At 38.6% G+C, this 16,995-nt stretch overlaps 1 protein-coding gene across 1 annotated transcript in view; it reads left to right on the forward strand.

Annotated features, from left to right (window-relative positions):
• raph1b (Ras association (RalGDS/AF-6) and pleckstrin homology domains 1b) overlaps nucleotides 1-16,995 on the forward strand; it is a 40,334-nt gene that overhangs the window by 8,766 nt on the left and 14,573 nt on the right. The window contains 3 exon segments of the mRNA XM_043246230.1: nucleotides 13,766-13,890; nucleotides 14,377-14,479; nucleotides 15,358-15,941. Coding sequence (XP_043102165.1) covers nucleotides 13,771-13,890; nucleotides 14,377-14,479; nucleotides 15,358-15,941 — 807 coding nt within the window. The 5' untranslated portion in view covers nucleotides 13,766-13,770.

Here is a 16,995-nt window from a genome sequence, read left to right on the forward strand (position 1 = left end):
AGAGCAAAAGATTTGATGAATGAGAGGATGATGCATATGCGTGATGATCACAAACACAATGAATGAACCGCTCTCAGAGAGAACTTTTTTTTACTTCTGAGTCATATAAGGGAGTCATTTCAAATGAATAAAATCATTCATGAGCAACACATCCCTATTTAATACAAACATGAATGACCATTGCATGAAAGCAGCAGCAGACTGTCAGTGAAAACATCTGTGACACACATATATATATATTTATATTTATTTTAGTCAGTTTTTACTTATAATTCTGTGTTTGTGTTCTCTATGTGCTTTGATGCACAAAATCTATGAAACAAACGCATATGGAAGAAATTGTTTGTGCATTAACTTTGACTAACACATTCTTTTCATCTTTAATTGAGAACTTGTGCATCTGGGACAGAGAAGAAAGAAATGCATTTTTGGGTTAGTTTTGCGCTGGTAATTTGACTCGTTAGTCATCATGGGACACAGTCTCAAGCTGACCGTATATGCTGTATACGGACTGTCCACTCAGCAACAATAGACAGTTCATGGTAAAATCTCTCTACTGGGGCTTTCCTCTGACATCATCTCCACTGTTTTGCCCCTCACTCCCCATTTCCTGTTCGAGCAGGAAGTGTCTGCGTAGTCTTCCGCCGTGTTGTGTCCATTGCCGGAAATGCGGATACAGTTTTTGTCAAATCGGCTTCACAGAGATGAAGAGGAAATCATATGTTATTATGCTAACTCAATAGTGACAATGGTGTCATTCTAATATACATCTTCTTTGCGAGGATCAAACCGGTGACGTTTACTGACCTCTTCTTTGATGTGTTAGGGTTGGGGTTCTGTAGTTAGGTTCTCTAAGTAGCAATAAAGTACAATTAGTTCAGCTGAAATTGCGTCTGCTTATCAAAGAACATGACTTTGACTTGTTTAATTTATCACCTGAGAGCAGGATACTCTGGACCTGCACAGCAATAAGAGTTCACTCAACCAAATCCATTACAGAAACATGATTTTTGTTTGTGGCTTTTAAAAATAAGTGCTAATTGTGGTTTCCGTGCTTCTTTTTTAAAAAAGATAAAACATGTTGAAATGTACATACTGTGTAGGTGTACATAAGTGTTAAATAAATTTTGTGACTCGTGATCGTTCACATCACAATTGAGTTTTATTCAGATATAAAGCAGCATCCTCCCCATGTGTCTGACACTGATTCTTCTTACCGATTTTGTTACCATGGTGACTGAAGTCACGTGATCAGGGTTGTTTTTAATACCGACTCACTGTCCAAACACTCCCACACCTTCCTTAATTTTAACAACTTTTTAAAGACAGTATTTAATCGGGAAACTGTTTTTCAGCACAGTTGGAAGAATGTGTTATTCGGTTTGTCTAACACGCTTGAGTCACACCCCCAGTGTCTAAAGAAAGATCTAATAAGGGAGTTTGCAAGAACACCACAAGTCGGTGAGCCACGGCTTTGTCATGCGCCACACACGCAGCGTCTCAGGCTGCCATGTGGACAGACGCTCGGCACAGTTGTGCCTCAGTGTGCAGCTGCGATCTGCTTTACTCAATGGGACACACACCCCTTTTCATACGCTTTACTTTGTCTCTCATCAGCTGAGGTGTGTGTGTGTGTGTGTGTGTGTCAAGGTTTTGAGGGCGTATAACAGATTGTGTGTTGTGACCTTCTTGATTAAAATAGAGTTCTCACACTTTTTGTTATTCACTTTAAAAAGGAGTTGGAGTCAATGCTGTGTGGTGAATATTTGTTTGAATGCCCGTTGGTTTTAATTAAAATAGCTCTTTTTCTTTATACCTTGTGTGGAGTAAACAGCGTTTGGGGGAAACTCGTTACAAGTAACTTGAGTTATGTAATCGGATTCATTTAATTAACTTTTACTGTATTACAAATTTTTCATTTAGAAATTTTTTTAAATAAGTAACTCCAGTTGCTTTGTTCCCATATCTTGACTAACAGATTGTTTTTTGCCACATTGAAAGACATCGGGAGTAAGTATTTTATAAAATAAAAAGGTCAAATTCAATCACCGTTCAAATTCATGTGAATTTTATGTCCTAAGTTAATACATATACCTAAACTTTGTGTACAGTCCATTAGTCTTCCCCTGCTTTTAAACCTTATCGTTTCAGTTAAAGGGTTACTCCAACCTAAAATAAACATGTTGTCATTAATCCCCGTGTCCTTCCAAACCCGTAAAAGCTTTGTTTGTTTTCAGAACACAATTTAGGATATTTTAGATGAAAACCGAGAGGCTCGTGACCGTCCCATTGACTGTTAAGTAATGAACACCGTAAGGCCCAGAAAAGTATGAGAGACATTAAGAATAGTCCTTCTGACATTTGTAGTTCAAGCTGAACTTTATGAAGTGTCAAAATACTTTTTGCACACAAAGAAAATAAAATGAATAATGTTGTAATTAAGCACAGTTGGAGGAATGTGCTGTTCAGTCTGCTGGACACGAGTACAGATACGGCACACGGATAGCCAGTTTTCGTTCAATTCAAAGCGTAAATAAACATAGAAGACCTATCTGTGTGGTGAAGTTGACACAGCCACAAGCCTTTTCATCTAGAGGGGTTTCAAGGTTCTAAAATATCTTAAATTGTGTTCCAGAGACAAACAAAGCTTTCAGCTTTTAGTTTGGAACGACATTGGGGGTAAGGGATTGAATTTTCATTTTCACTGGTGTTTACATTTTCTGATCTTACGCACACAAACGTATATCCCCTGTCTCTGTCCTTCTACAGGCACAAGTTAACTTCAATTTGGACATTTTGAACCAAGTGAAAGAGGAAAAAAGCACTATACCAAAGGTAGGTCATTTTTATACATCCAGACAAATGCTTCTGTGCCTTCTTGTGATATAGGTTTATATTTGAATGCACAATAAGAGAAATAATGTGCACTAATCATATATTGAAGAAACAATAATAATAATGTCCTAGACAAAATGCTCTGCGGCGTCTGAAATGTCTTGTTAAACATTTGCATGAAAGATAATGTCTGCAGGAAGCTTGGTGACTGGTTTTTATTTCTGTCGCCTTTTTATCCCCAAGCTAACAGGAAGAATGTCTCGACAAAGATGTCCATTGTGTACAATACATGTGTTTTCAGAGTAACCATTGGAAGTGCAGAAATGTCTGAGACGAAGAAAGGATAGGATGTGAGGTTGGAAAGAATGATGAAGATTTGGGAGACAGAGTGGGTGAAGGTTTAGCATTCTGACACCACAGCTGGATTTCTGAGAATAATGCCAGGAATGAGTGCAACCATTTGAAGCCTTAGAGGATCGAGACAGCTCAGTGTTTAACATGGTGAATGAACTGGAATGCCTCTAGAAATTAGTTTTTAGTTTGTTTGTTTTAGTTTTAAATCAGCGTGGAGTGTTTGTGTATGTATGTTTGCATTTACTGTAAAGATTAATTTTTCCAGCTGCTAAAATGTAAGCATACCCTCTCTGAAGACTGAACTCAAGTCTTGACCCACTTAAAACTGGATCCAAATAGGCAGTACGCTTTAAAAAAAACAATTTTTTTTAATTTTAACAAGATTAGTTTGGTAAAAATGCTGTAAATTGTCACATGGGACAGTTTTCCCAAAACCTGGTGATATTTCTGAATTAATCATTTATGATATTTTAATAACAAAAACACTTTCAATTGAAAAGTGTATTGTGGCCATTCATTGTTTTCATTGATCAAAATACTCCTTGTACCCTGAATGATCATAGGTCACAAGACATAAAATTTCACAAACTATCATAGCTTGCACAAAAATCATTATTTGCTGCAATGCTTTGCTCAATACTCAAAAATTATTTTTGCAAGCCACAGTGGTGTGTGAACTTCTCAGCGATCTGCTGATAACAGGAAATGTACTTCATATTCCCGTCCACAGCCACTAGTTTAGAGTTCAGACTAAAAATAGTTTGAAAAATAACCTAAAGTATGCGTAGTCAGGCTCAGATGATAAGAGTCAGTGACACAAGGCTCTCAGGTGACTTTGCTGTGTTAAATCCAGGTTCACACTCGCTGTCTCACCTTTGGCGTCCAGATAAACTGGGTTGACGTGTTTGGGATTACTCTTGGTCACAAATGTAACATAGCTTTCATACGTACAGAGCATGGGCACCTTTCTTTTCAACACACTCTCAAACAAGCCAGCTGCCAGCTTGAAGTCAAAGGTTAGAAGGCGACGTTGAGTATGACAGTGTGCCTCCCAGTTCTCAGCACCATATTTATTTTTTGGGGGGAGGGACATAGCATTCCCAGCTGCTGGAGACAAGAAGGGTTTGAGACTTTTGTCATGTCCGTGTGTCCGGCCTGACACGCAACAGTCCCTCACAAGCTTAGCAGCTGGCCAGTGCCACACAGTCCAACTGTACATGAAGTGCAAAAGAGGAACTATGTCAAATAGGCAAATGTTCGCATAACAGTAGAAGGTGTAAAATAGAGGAAATGGAAGATTTTTTTGACTGATCACATTCATTTTCTTTTCCTGCTTCCTTAACATACAGAAACTGTATTGTTTGTGTACAAATATGAGCAGTATGCACATAAAACACAGTATATACACATATACAAAAACAAGAGCATGTGTGCTGTTCTCATGAGCTAAGAACAAAAAAAAAAAATTTGCGAAAAGTATATCAATGAAAAAGAAAAATTCTGTCATCAATTACTCAACTTAATGTCATTTCAATAAGTCCTATAAGTCCTTCATTCATCTTCAGTACACAAATTAAGATATTTTGCTGAAATCAGAGATCTTTCTGATGTAGAATCCAGATGCGCTGCATGGTGGATACTCACCCAGAAAAGAAGGAAATCCTTGAATTAAGCAGCTATTTTTGTTTTGTTTTGTTTTGGGGTTTCTTGCACACAGAAAGTCTCCTCATAGTTTCATAAAATTATGGTTGAAACACTGACATCACATTAGACATTTGAACAAAGTTCTTACTACTTTTCTGGCCTTTGAACGTGGTGATCCTGTTGCTTTCAGATTTGACCAAATGTATTGACATGACGTGAGAAATTAATGACAATTTTATTGTTGTGTGAACTATTGCTTTGAGAATTGGAATACTTAGAGCAATGTAGTTTTTTTTAATGAGAAACAATACATAACATAAAGCGGGTTCATTGATGCCCATAATCCAAGATCGGCTTGCTTTAACTAACTAAGGGGGTGTTATTTATAGAGAGAAAAACGAAAAGGGTGAATGTTTACCCAGTAAAAATTAACTCCAATGCATTCAATGACCCCTTTAACAGTTATCTTCAAACTTCAGAAAGCCCTTAAAAAAAAGAGCAGTTTTTCCCTTCAGACCTTTCTGTAGTCGTGTAACTACATTATATAAAAAGTACAGCTGCATTGATTCATTGGGCATTTTGTCTATAGTTAGCGTACTGTTTAATTGAGTCTGAGATGAAAGCAGTTGCTGGTTTGCAGCTGTATGTTCTACTTTGTCACAGTTATGTCTATGAAATATTTGCTTATTACATCTGGATGGAGCACATAGCTAGAGGATTTGAAATAGTGAAAGGCTCAGCTTGCATCCAATAAATGAATGTTCTTTTATTACAGATCAAAGACCCAAAAATCCACCCTTGGTGCCGCCCATGAGTGGCAGTAGGCACAGACTAGTGGGCATAATGTGCGTGATGGGATGCAGTAAACAAGCAGTAATTATGCCGTGGAATATGACAGGTCATAGATCCCCACTTTAATGAGTGCAGAAGGGTTGGGAGCGGTTTTAGTTCTAATGTTACATGATGTAGGAGTTCAACGGTCTGATGGCCTGCAGGAAAAAACTGTCCTGCAGCCAGCTGGTGCGAGACCTGATGCTGAAGTACTGTCTGTCTAATGGAAGCAATGAAAACGGTGGCTTAAGTCTCTGGTGACGCTTGAAAAGCTGCAGATCCTGACTGAACTCATAAATAGCTCATGCTAGGGCCATCACATGGGGTTTGTGATGTTTCAGGTTTTTCATCCGCCTTTGACAAAATGCTTATTTTTTCAATTTCAATATTCCTCTTTTGTATCAGACTCTGCGGCGTGTTTTGGCTGTTTTCTTTTTTTCTTTTTCGTGCCGTGGTGCAGTATGTTTGGGTGTTCCATCTTTTGACTTCACATTACAAGTCCCCTGGAACCGCAGTAAAGGAGACTGCTTGCTCATCTTGCCCTGAAGCTAAACACACACATGTTAGACACTTACACATACACTTACACAAAGAGAGTGGGATACCTGACAGTCAGCACTATTTGTATACATGTGCCTTTGGTTTTTGTTTGAGCCAGGATGTGGCAGATATATACAAATGAAGAATAGCAGAGTAGAACATCTGGAGGATACAGCTCCTGGAACCATTTTAATCTACTTTTACTCTTTCACTGAAGAGAAAAAAAAATCACATACCATGTCTGTTTTTAAAGACCAATCAAAATTGTTGGCGTTTCTGAACTCAGCACAGAGAGCATTCATTATGCAGACTTTCTGTTTTAAGACTTGCATCAAAAGCTGTGATGTAAGATGAGGAAAATTGTTTCAAATGAGCTGGTTGCCTCATGAGAGTAGGGCTGGGTGAGATATATATATATCTTGTAAAGATCCAACACTTAAAGATCCAGCTTTACCGACGAGATGGGCATGAATATATAGATCGATATATACAGACCTACATGGTAGCTGAGTATTAGGATCATATAACCAGTTCATTTTTTGCTAATTTTACCCCAATAACCCTCGTTTTTAGACACTTTTGCTTGTTGGACCCTTTTATTTTTACAAACCCATATAACTTCTTTCTAAATTATATAAATTTATATAAATTAACAGTTCATGGTAAATACAGATGTTAAGCTACAAAAATAAATATATATATACACACACATCTGGCACGGCATGAGGGTGAGTAAATTATAAGTAAATATCATTTTTGGGTGGAGTAAAAAAAACTCTACGGAAAGATGTTCATGGAAATTCAGGGGATGTTGTAACAACATTTTTTTTTTTTTTTTTGGTCAGCTGGGATGTCTGTAGACTAACAGACAACAAATGATTTCCCCATAAGGCTCTCCAAAGTGTTTTCAATCACAAATATGACAGCCCAGAATCTGTATAACGCTCAGTTTGGTGATTCTATAGCACTGGAACAAGCTTATGATTGTATCAGTACAGTTGGTGTTTAAGATCTTGCTTATTGCTTGAATATTTTGACTCACTGTGTCAGACAGAGTGAAGGTCAGACTACGGAAAACGACACACCTTTTCCCTGGCGAACTTTGGACTTGTGTATGAAAGGATCTCTTTCACACGGCAACCGGCTGTGCGTGCGTGTGTGTGTGCGCGTGTGCTTTTTGTGCCATTTGGATAGCCAAAGGATATGACGTGAAGTGCTGAGTGAGAATCAATCCACACCCTAATAAAATGTCTTAAGGCGGCATGTCAAGTGTTTCTCACAATCCACCCCCACCTCCATCTCTCCCTCTCTTTCATACTGCCTGTACGAACCCTATCTGTCTGTTTCCTAGAATTCCAAAAATCTTGTTGTTCTGTAAAAAGGAAATTAGGTGATGCGTTATTTTTCATAGGGCTCGAAAGAGTTTGTGTGACTAAAACTCCTTTGTGCGTATTATACAGACTTAACCTAGAAATGCCACACAACATGCAGCAGAATGACTGACAGCAGTCAGATGTACTTCAGAGGGCTTTGACTTGTTCCTGGATGCTGAAACATGTTCACACCTTCCTCCAGGACTCATAGTTCTCACTGTATGAGGATCCATCCACAGAATAACGGTGTATTCTCTGAGTTGGCGGTTCGTGGTAGCCGACATTTGGCTGAGGGCTGTTTTGATCAGTTGTTCAAGTGACTCAGTGTTCACTTTCATTTCGATACAAAGCGACTCTGTGCCTGCACTACAGATATATTTAGAAGTACTCTCTCCAGTTGTTTTCAGTCTTTGCAGAAAATGGTTTGATAACGTCTTTAATACAGAGACATAATGGAAAACGCGGAGATGAAAGGAGCAATGAGGAGCCAATTCTGCAGTAAGTAAAAATGTGAAATTAATAGAGTTTCCAAAGATAAGACTGCAGAATAACAGACATGCAAGGTGAAGGAACCAGTGTGGTGTAAAGCTATTGCATTGATACGTTGGATTCTTTTATAATGATATTAGGATGGAAATACAATGTCAAAATATATAAAATTGTCTTATAGGCTTTCACTGTCATATAAACATTGATCAGTGCGCATCAAATCTGGGCAGCCAAAGCTCAGCTAGTCGTTCATGACACACAAAAACAAACCTTATTGGTTCTCTCATATGAAGTAATCACACCTGAGCTTCTGTTTACCATACATGTTTTGCATTACTGAATTTTTGTATTTGAATAAATGATTAATTTAAATGTTGATCATTTTAGTGGGATTTAAAGATGAAAATTTAGGAGACATTAGTAAATCCATATACTGCACAATGTCAACAGATAGTTCATATCACTTCCTGCCGTGTGATTCCAGTATATACTTTTTTCAAATATATTGCCCTCAAGAGTTTTTGGGGTTTTTTACGCTTATTTTAGAATGCACTGCAATTACTGAGTCATTCTGTTATTCAGCAAATACATCAGCTCAAGTGTGTGTGTGTGTGTGTGTGTGTGTGTGTGTGTGTGTGTGTGTGTGTGTGTGTGGTAGGAAAACAGTGAACTGGCAAAAAACTGGTGAATCAGCTGAGTAAACATTCTTAATATGTTTTTATGAATGTCTTGCATACTGGTTTTTAACCGTGCTCATTTGAGTGACTGTGTGCTAAATAAAGGGAGATTTGTCCCTCAGGTTGCATGCTCCTCTCTCACTGTCCTCTATTTCACTCTGCTTCTAAGATGCTTCATATTTTCTCTCTCTCTCTCTCTCTCTCTCTCTCTCTCTCTCTTCCTTAGAGCTAATCTGCGTCCTACTGCACTATACAGGAATGTTGTCATATGCCACTTTTCCTCAGAGACCGCCTGCCGCAACGCACATACAGTAATCTAATGTTTTAACTGAGGATATTTTCACAATCGCTCAGCACACATGATACCATGTTATTTCTGTCTAGGGTGTGAACCACGTTCAGCTGTGCTTTTACACTGTGTGCTGATGGAAATCAAAGTGTCTTCAGCTTCAGATGCTTCATTTCTCACTGCAAGTTAATAATTATTAATTCTATACACACGCATGTACATAATTCTCGAGCTGTTCCATTTGAAAGTGAATTTGTGTTTTCATTCAGCCTGTCTGCTGTTTTTTGTGCAGTCTGTTTTACATTTGAATAGTTTCTCAAAATTAAATCCAGATCAACCTGTTTTTTTAAATTATACATTAAAAAAGTTACTTGACATTTTAATTTCACAACAAAAAATTCTTGAACCTTTTTTGTCCAATAAATAATGCATCAAGTGAAATCAGTGTTGTGAATTGTATTGTATAGAGAGTTACAAAACTGCTAATTGTTACATCCCTAATAATAGGAGCTAGAAGGGATGAGTAGTGTTAACACTTGTCATGGATGAGTTCTCATGCCTCGAATTCATGCGTTTTTTTTCACCCTCACGTCTTCAAAGATCCAGTTTAACGCGCAACGCATGACAAGTGAACCTGAAGAAAGCAGAGCTTAAAAACGCCCACTGCTCTACCCACCCAAATCTAAACCTTCTAGTGAAACATCCAGTCATTTCTCCCCGTGCAGATTACAATCAGACATGTGTAGGGCAGGCAGTACAGTAACATATTCTTTAAATGTCTCGATATGACGTGATCAGAGGTCATAGGTACGTTTTTTTGGTCACAAATGACTGATCTGTTCGTAAAGCATTTACAGGAGTGTTGTGTAAAAACGACTTTTACTGCTGCTTGTGAAAAGGAAGCGTTTCAGTAAAAAGCTACCTTGGTTTCTACAGAATCTGTTGAGAAACGAAGAAAAGGAATGGAATGGAAAAGTGTCATTGCAATATAAGTCTTTTTATAGGGACCAGAGTTAGTGTATTAAAATCCAGTGAAAAGTTTCAAACTTAAAAGTAAAAGTTTTATACATATATATATTGATTAGTTGTTTATTTTGTATATTTGGGATAAATAAGACGTGTGAATTCTGTTTGTCCTGACATTAGTCTGCGTTGCTGTTGTATTATCAGTGCGCTCAAGACCACTGGAGAGGACACACACGAACATCTCTCCTTTATACGCTGAAGTGCTAATTTAAAAGTTGGCATCTGCTGGAAAGTGATTTATTAGATTTGAGTAGCACTCAGATCCCTGGGTTGTGTGTGTTTTGCCATATGTCATGTGTTTGGGTAGGGATGAATAATAACGTTAGCACACATGGCCATTTGTCTGTGTGTGTGTGTGTGTGTGTGTGTGTTTATTTGTGGCCGAGCACACTTGTGTGTGTGTGTGTTCGAGCAAGAGGTCAGGGAGGTAAGAGTGGCAGCTGTAGTGTGTTCTGTGTGTGTTTGAAAGAGTGAGACTGTGCACATGGAAAAGGGTGGTAGCCTGCTCACCCCTCTTCCTTTTCCTGTCCCCCTCCTCGGCCAGCCATGATGTCATATTTAGCCTCATAGGAGTGTGCGTGTGTGTGTGTGTGTGTGTGTGTGTGTGTGTGTGAGCCAGAGAACAGCTGCTGGAGGGTGGTGGGAGAGCCTTGACAGAACAGCTCGAGGGGGAAATGAAGAATTCTGTACATCCTGGACATTTCCTGTCTTTCCCTCTGTTCCTTCTCCTCTCCTTTTCTCTTTCTACCATTTTCACTCATTCTTACACGAGTCACCCTATGAACAGGTTTGAAATGCTACAAGCACAACAATCCACTGATTCGAATGCTTGAAATATATTTTCACAATTATTATGAACATATTCCTTTAGAGCATTACTATTCAAAGAGCTTCTTCAATGATTTGCATTTGTTAATGAATTATTATTATTATTATTAATGCAAAATATTCTTAAACCATTAAAAAACATTTTAAATGGTAATAATGCTTTTTTGCTGTGTATATTACAATGTAATTCGTTCCTGTGTTGCAAACAGTACTAGTTTAGTTTATTTGTTTAGTGTGTGTGTGTGTGTGTGTGTGTGTGTGTGTGGGAGAGAGAGAGTTTAGCAGAGCTTAGTCTAAAGCAGCAGCTGTTAAGCAACAGGGTGCCAAGATAACACACCTCTCTAAATTTCCCTCTGCTCTCGTTCTCTATCTTCACCTATTTTTTTCATTTTCTGCTGTTCCATAATTTCGTCCCATACTCTCCTCTCTCTCTTTTTATTTACCCTCTTTGTGCTCGACTGATTATGCAGAACCGTGTCCGTTTGCAGTAGAGTGACTGAAGGCGTCATTAGCATCCTGCTGATGTGAAAGCAGAGAGACGGAGCACGGGGTTAGAATGATATATTTGCAAGGCTCGATCTACTGAATTAAGCAGCTTGTTGAACTGAACCGCCTCTGATTGTATGTTGTCACTGGAATATGCATATGCAAACCCTGGAAGATGCAGCTCACCCCGGGGTCCGAAACCATTTTATAACAGTAATGTTGCCAGTAACCTGCGATCCGTGGATGAGTGGATGACAGCAGGGCTGTATTGTAAGAAAACAAAGGCACCAGGGCTCTCCTAACTCAAACACAGATTCTGAAGAGACTCTCACAGTGATGTACAGTACATGGGGTTTGTACGGTATTTATGTAGTTAAGCTAATTTCAAAAACATCTGGAAAACCAATCACGTGGTCTTTTTACTCGAGCTCTAAGCACCGTAACTACCCATAATATTTAATTAGCTGTTAGAAATGCATTACAGTTCAGCTATTTTTTTGAATAGAAATTTAAAGAGCTGCTTTAGGATGCATTATATTGATCAAAAGTGAATGCATTCATACATGTTACAAAATAATTTATCATTTTTAAATGACTTTGTTAATGAAAGAATTTAGAAAGAAATATGAAGCAACTGTTTTCTACATCGATAATAAAGATTGTATTTTAGATACAATATTAGCATGATTTCTGAAGAATCGTATGACACTGAAGTGTGAAGTGATGGCAGCTTTGCTTTGCATCAAAGTAGATTTTATCATTTAAGCAGTTATTTACTGTGTTTTTGATGAAATAAACTAGACTTGGTAAGCAGAAGAGACTTCTTCCAAAAACATTTAAAAAGTCTTATCCCCCGATTGCTGTACTTTAGCACTTGTCTTCCTGGAATATGTGATTCTGATTTCTGATCAAAATATTTCCAAGTAAATGTTAGAAAACATTGCATCTGCTACATTAGTACAAACACACCCTTGTTGGATCAACGAGCGAAGCGTGTCTTTAGGGTTGAGGTGAGTTCAGGATTTCAAAAGGAACGTCTCTGCTTCTCTGGGCCCCCGAACGAAAGTAGCAAGTAGCAAAAAAAGATGGACCGTGAAAAAGAGAGTTGAGGATATGATCGGTTTAGGTCAAAAGGCCACAAACTTTTTACGGTGGCCCAGTAGTGCATACGCAACACAATGAAATCACCTTAACACAACGCATAGGAATAATCGTTGTGGCTGGTTTCCATGATGCTGTGCTACTGTTGTTGTGTTGTGGCTTGGTTCTGTTTTGTTTTGGAGAATCCGTTGTGTTGCGGCGCACACCGCTGGGCCGTGTATCTTCCCCACCTGCCTGTCGTTTAATATGTCTCTGTGCATAGTGTGACTCATCTTGTAGTTGTTCACCAAAGTTCGTTTTTTTTTCATTCACTCAACCCTGACTCAGCACGTAAAGCCTAATACATGCTTACACGCATGCTGACTCAAGCGTTTTGCTGGAGACCGAGCGCAGCTGCATCACTGTCCACGAGAGGGAGCCCGCCTCCTTACACCCTCAAATCTCCATTCTAATGAGGTCATTGCTAACACGCCCAACATGTGCAGATTACAATGTTCTCATCTAAAATACGATTACATCGCATCGAAACATTAATATTGAAGTTACACGCTGCATCGAGCACACAGATCATTTTGAGTTATTAAATGTGATACTTCTAACCTGGGAGTGCTTTGATTAATGTCGATGCATTGGTGAGTAATGAACAGTTGTTTTAATCAGCAAACACAGTGGAAGATGCAAAAGGGTTTACCATGGTAATGATGGGGGTGAAAACTGATAGTGGGAGATCTAGAGAAGGTTGCTATAGCAACTATGCCAGTCTTTCAGACAGAGTTGAGGTTACCATAACAACCACATCACACCCTCTCAGAAGGCAACCTTGAAATAATGACTTATTTTACACAGAGATGAACACTGGAGGTGTCTGTCAGAGAATGCATGAAGGTAATGGGAAAAAATGTTTTTTTGTATTTCGCAAATATGCCAGACTGACAGATGTTGTCCTTTGGGATCGCGGTGTCAAATGCAGATTAGAAGGTGCCATAGCTCTCATTTAATAAAAAGATTCAAGGGTGTCCATGATGATTTGAGATACAGAGGGAGAATTTAATGGTGTATACCGGGTTACAAAATGTTGAAATCAATCACCGTGACAACCTGTGATGTGCATCGTCCTTCAAACAAATCAACACCTAATGCATCAAAGCCAGACAAGTCATTCTTGAAATGTTGGTTCTTTGTCAGCAGGCTGTAATATCTGTGATGTTCTGTGTGTGTTTAGACATTCAACACGTCTGTTGTTGACTGTATGATGTACTGAGGTGGTTTGTGTGTGTGTGTGTGTGTTACAGCAGATATGGAGCAGGTGTCAGATGATGAGTTGGACCATGCTGCTGAAGAAGACAGCGATAAGGAGGACCAGGATCTGGACAAGATGTTTGGTGCCTGGTTGGGAGAACTAGACAAACTCACACAGGTTTGTCTTGCGCTCAGTCACTCACTGAATTTGGATAATCTTGAATATGACGTATTATCTAACCTTTAGGGAATATACTAAGAAAATATTGATATTGTTTTAGGAATTTCTAACATTTTAATCAGTTGTACAGTATGTTGATCGATACATTTAATTTTTAGTATCAGTATAGGTCAGTATTTTCTATTTAATTGTACATGCTACTGACCTAGTGTCATTAATATATGCATTTTTGTACATTATAATGTGGTGCCTAAATTAGCATTCAAAATCATGATTGTTCTTTTTAAATGTGTTATTTAATTTGTCAAAATAGTATAACATTTTAATATCAGCTGTCATGACCTGAAAATTATTTTAGGCCAATATGTGGTATTTTCTGATGAACTGACAGACCTAATTTAGAAATTGAAATTTTTATTGTATTGCATGTGTTGTTGATAATTATGTTTTTGATTTGTCTTGCCTGATCTCTCTGTAATGTAGAGTTTGGATGATGGGCGTCCTGAGAAAGTGCAGAAAGCTCCTCTCAGACAGGAAACGAACCTTGCCAATTTCTCCTACCGTTTCTCTATGTACAACATCAACGGTTAGACTACACCCAGACACACACCACCTCTGATTAGTCAGCATTCATTATCACTCAAAATCCCACTCGAAACGCCTTCACATGCAGCTGATATGATGGTGTTGCGGCATGCTGCAGTTTTGGTGGATTATCATTAAACCCCCAGCGTAACAGCAGAATGCTTGTAATAATAGTTTAGCATGCACAAACACTGCAGTTGAAAAGTTTCAGGTCTTTTTATGCTGTCAAAATTGCTAACCAAGTCTATTCAAATTTAAAATAACGGTTATCTACTGTAATGTTTTAAAATTGCTGTGTTATACCTGTCATGCAAAGCTACATTTTCAGTAGCCGTTACTCCAGTCTTCAGTGTCACATGATCCTTCAGAAATCACTGTAATTCTAATTCTCATTGTGGAAATTTATTTGAAATCATTTTAAAAACAAATACTATCACTTTTCATCCATTTAAAGTGTCCCTATTATGGTTAATGAAAGGTTTGTATTTTGGTTTTGGGAGTACCCAACAACGGGTTGAAATGCATGCAAGGTCAAAAAACACTTACATTTTCCTATAATTTTCCTTTTACAAATAATAATCTTCCCAAACCCCTTCGGTGGCTGGTCGATTTCATTTAAAGCAGTGTTTGTGAGCTTTCAACGCAGCACCTAGTGGCAAAGAATGAATTAGCATTTTTCTTTTGAGGCAGTAACTTTATATACACGGTGCACTTTCAGATTTCAAACTTTGCAGGATGTTTTCATTCACTGTTACAAAATCCATAATGGGGGCGCTTTAATGCATCTTTGCTGAATTAAAGTGTCAATTAACACAAAACTTTGCACTGTAGCGTACTTGAATTTATTGCATGAATTAACATTGTCCTCTCTTCATGTAGAAGCTATTAACCAAGGTGAGACGGTTGACCTTGATGCCCTCATGGCCGACCTGTGTTCAATAGAACAGGAGCTCAGCACTATCGGCAAACCCATGAGCAAGACCTCAGATGGCAAATCTAGACAGAGACCCACGGGCCGCTCGGCCAGCACCAAACACACCGGAGGGGGCAGCAGCGGAGGAAGCACCAGCAGCAGCACCAGAGCTTCTCCCGCCTCCACCGTACGTGGCGGCAGCGGCCAGTCACGGCCCCTGGCCTCCAACTTCTCCCTGGATGACATCACCGCTCAGCTAGAAAAGGCGTCCCTGAGCATGGACGAGGCGGCGAGGCAGACTTCTGAATCTTCCTCGTCGTCTTCGTCCTCGTATTCATCTGCGACTCTCTCTCACCCGCCTTCCAACACGCATCATCGCCGCACGGGATCGGTCGGGACGGTCAGCGACCAGGAAGTGCGTTCCATCGGTCACTCGTCCAGGTCAAGCGTCAACTCTGCCTCTGCGTCCAGCATGGATTCATTGGACATTCGAGGGCAGGAGAGTGAGGCCCAGTCACAGAATCAGACCCAAAGCCAGACTAGCACAGAGGTAACACAACACACACAAAATCTTGATATTAAATCTTTATTTCCTTCTTGAATTATTTCATAGCCGGTGCTTAGATTTCAGACTTTAAGAAGAACTGGACGGCAACCGTAACATGACTGGTCTATAGAGGCCTATAGGTTTATGAGGCATAAGAGAACATGCTTCTCTTTTCACTGAGAGAACCTCTGAGAGAATTTTCAGCAGAGTGAGACGTAGTAGAGAGAAAACTGAAAGCAGATGTGAGGGACTCAAATCTAAAGTACAACACCAGAACAGAAATATCCACAAAAGAGAAGGATAGGAGCGGCGTTCTCCGTCAACACATGGATAATGGTCTGATCTAGGCCAGATTTATTTAGTATTCCAAGTATAATGTCAATGTGAATTGTCTTTAACAACCCATTTTACTTTTTTTTTTTTTTTTCCTTTTAAAGAAATTTGCTCATTTCATTTCTTTTTTTAATTTTAGTCATTTTGACAGGGTTTTTTTTTTTGGTACAGCAAGGTGGAAAAAAAAATAGTGAGCCCTTTTACATTACTATAAGTTTACAATTAACAACAAAATCCAAATTGAATGACTTTTATTTCTATTTATTTTTCTGAATTTCTAAATTATAACATTTCTGTTTGGTGTTGAAATATATGCATTTACACAGTAGCTGCCAACCTGTTTCATAACGAGTTTATTTAAACACACATTGAGTATAATTTAGACATCGCTAACATGTAAGGTAAGCTAAAATTAGTATATATTCTAATATTTCACAAAATGCTCTTCTAGAAGATGCATTTGTTTACATGCTGTCTTGTGGTTGAAACACTGATTTAGTGATTATGTGAGGCTTGAGATGTTCATTTATGTTTATTTCATGTTAAAACTAGTGGTAAAGAGGAAAAGGATGATCATAACTGAGGCAATATACAGCTATCAAACAATGGACATAAGTTAAGAGTAATAATTTGTCACTGTTGATCAGAATGAATAATGGTCTTAATCAGGCCAGAAAAGCTAAAAAAGTTTTTCTGTAGGAATATTTGTACCATTACACCCCTA

The sequence above is a fragment of the Puntigrus tetrazona genome, chromosome 1 (assembly GCF_018831695.1).
Source record: "Puntigrus tetrazona isolate hp1 chromosome 1, ASM1883169v1, whole genome shotgun sequence".
Classification (NCBI taxonomy): domain Eukaryota; kingdom Metazoa; phylum Chordata; class Actinopteri; order Cypriniformes; family Cyprinidae; genus Puntigrus; species Puntigrus tetrazona.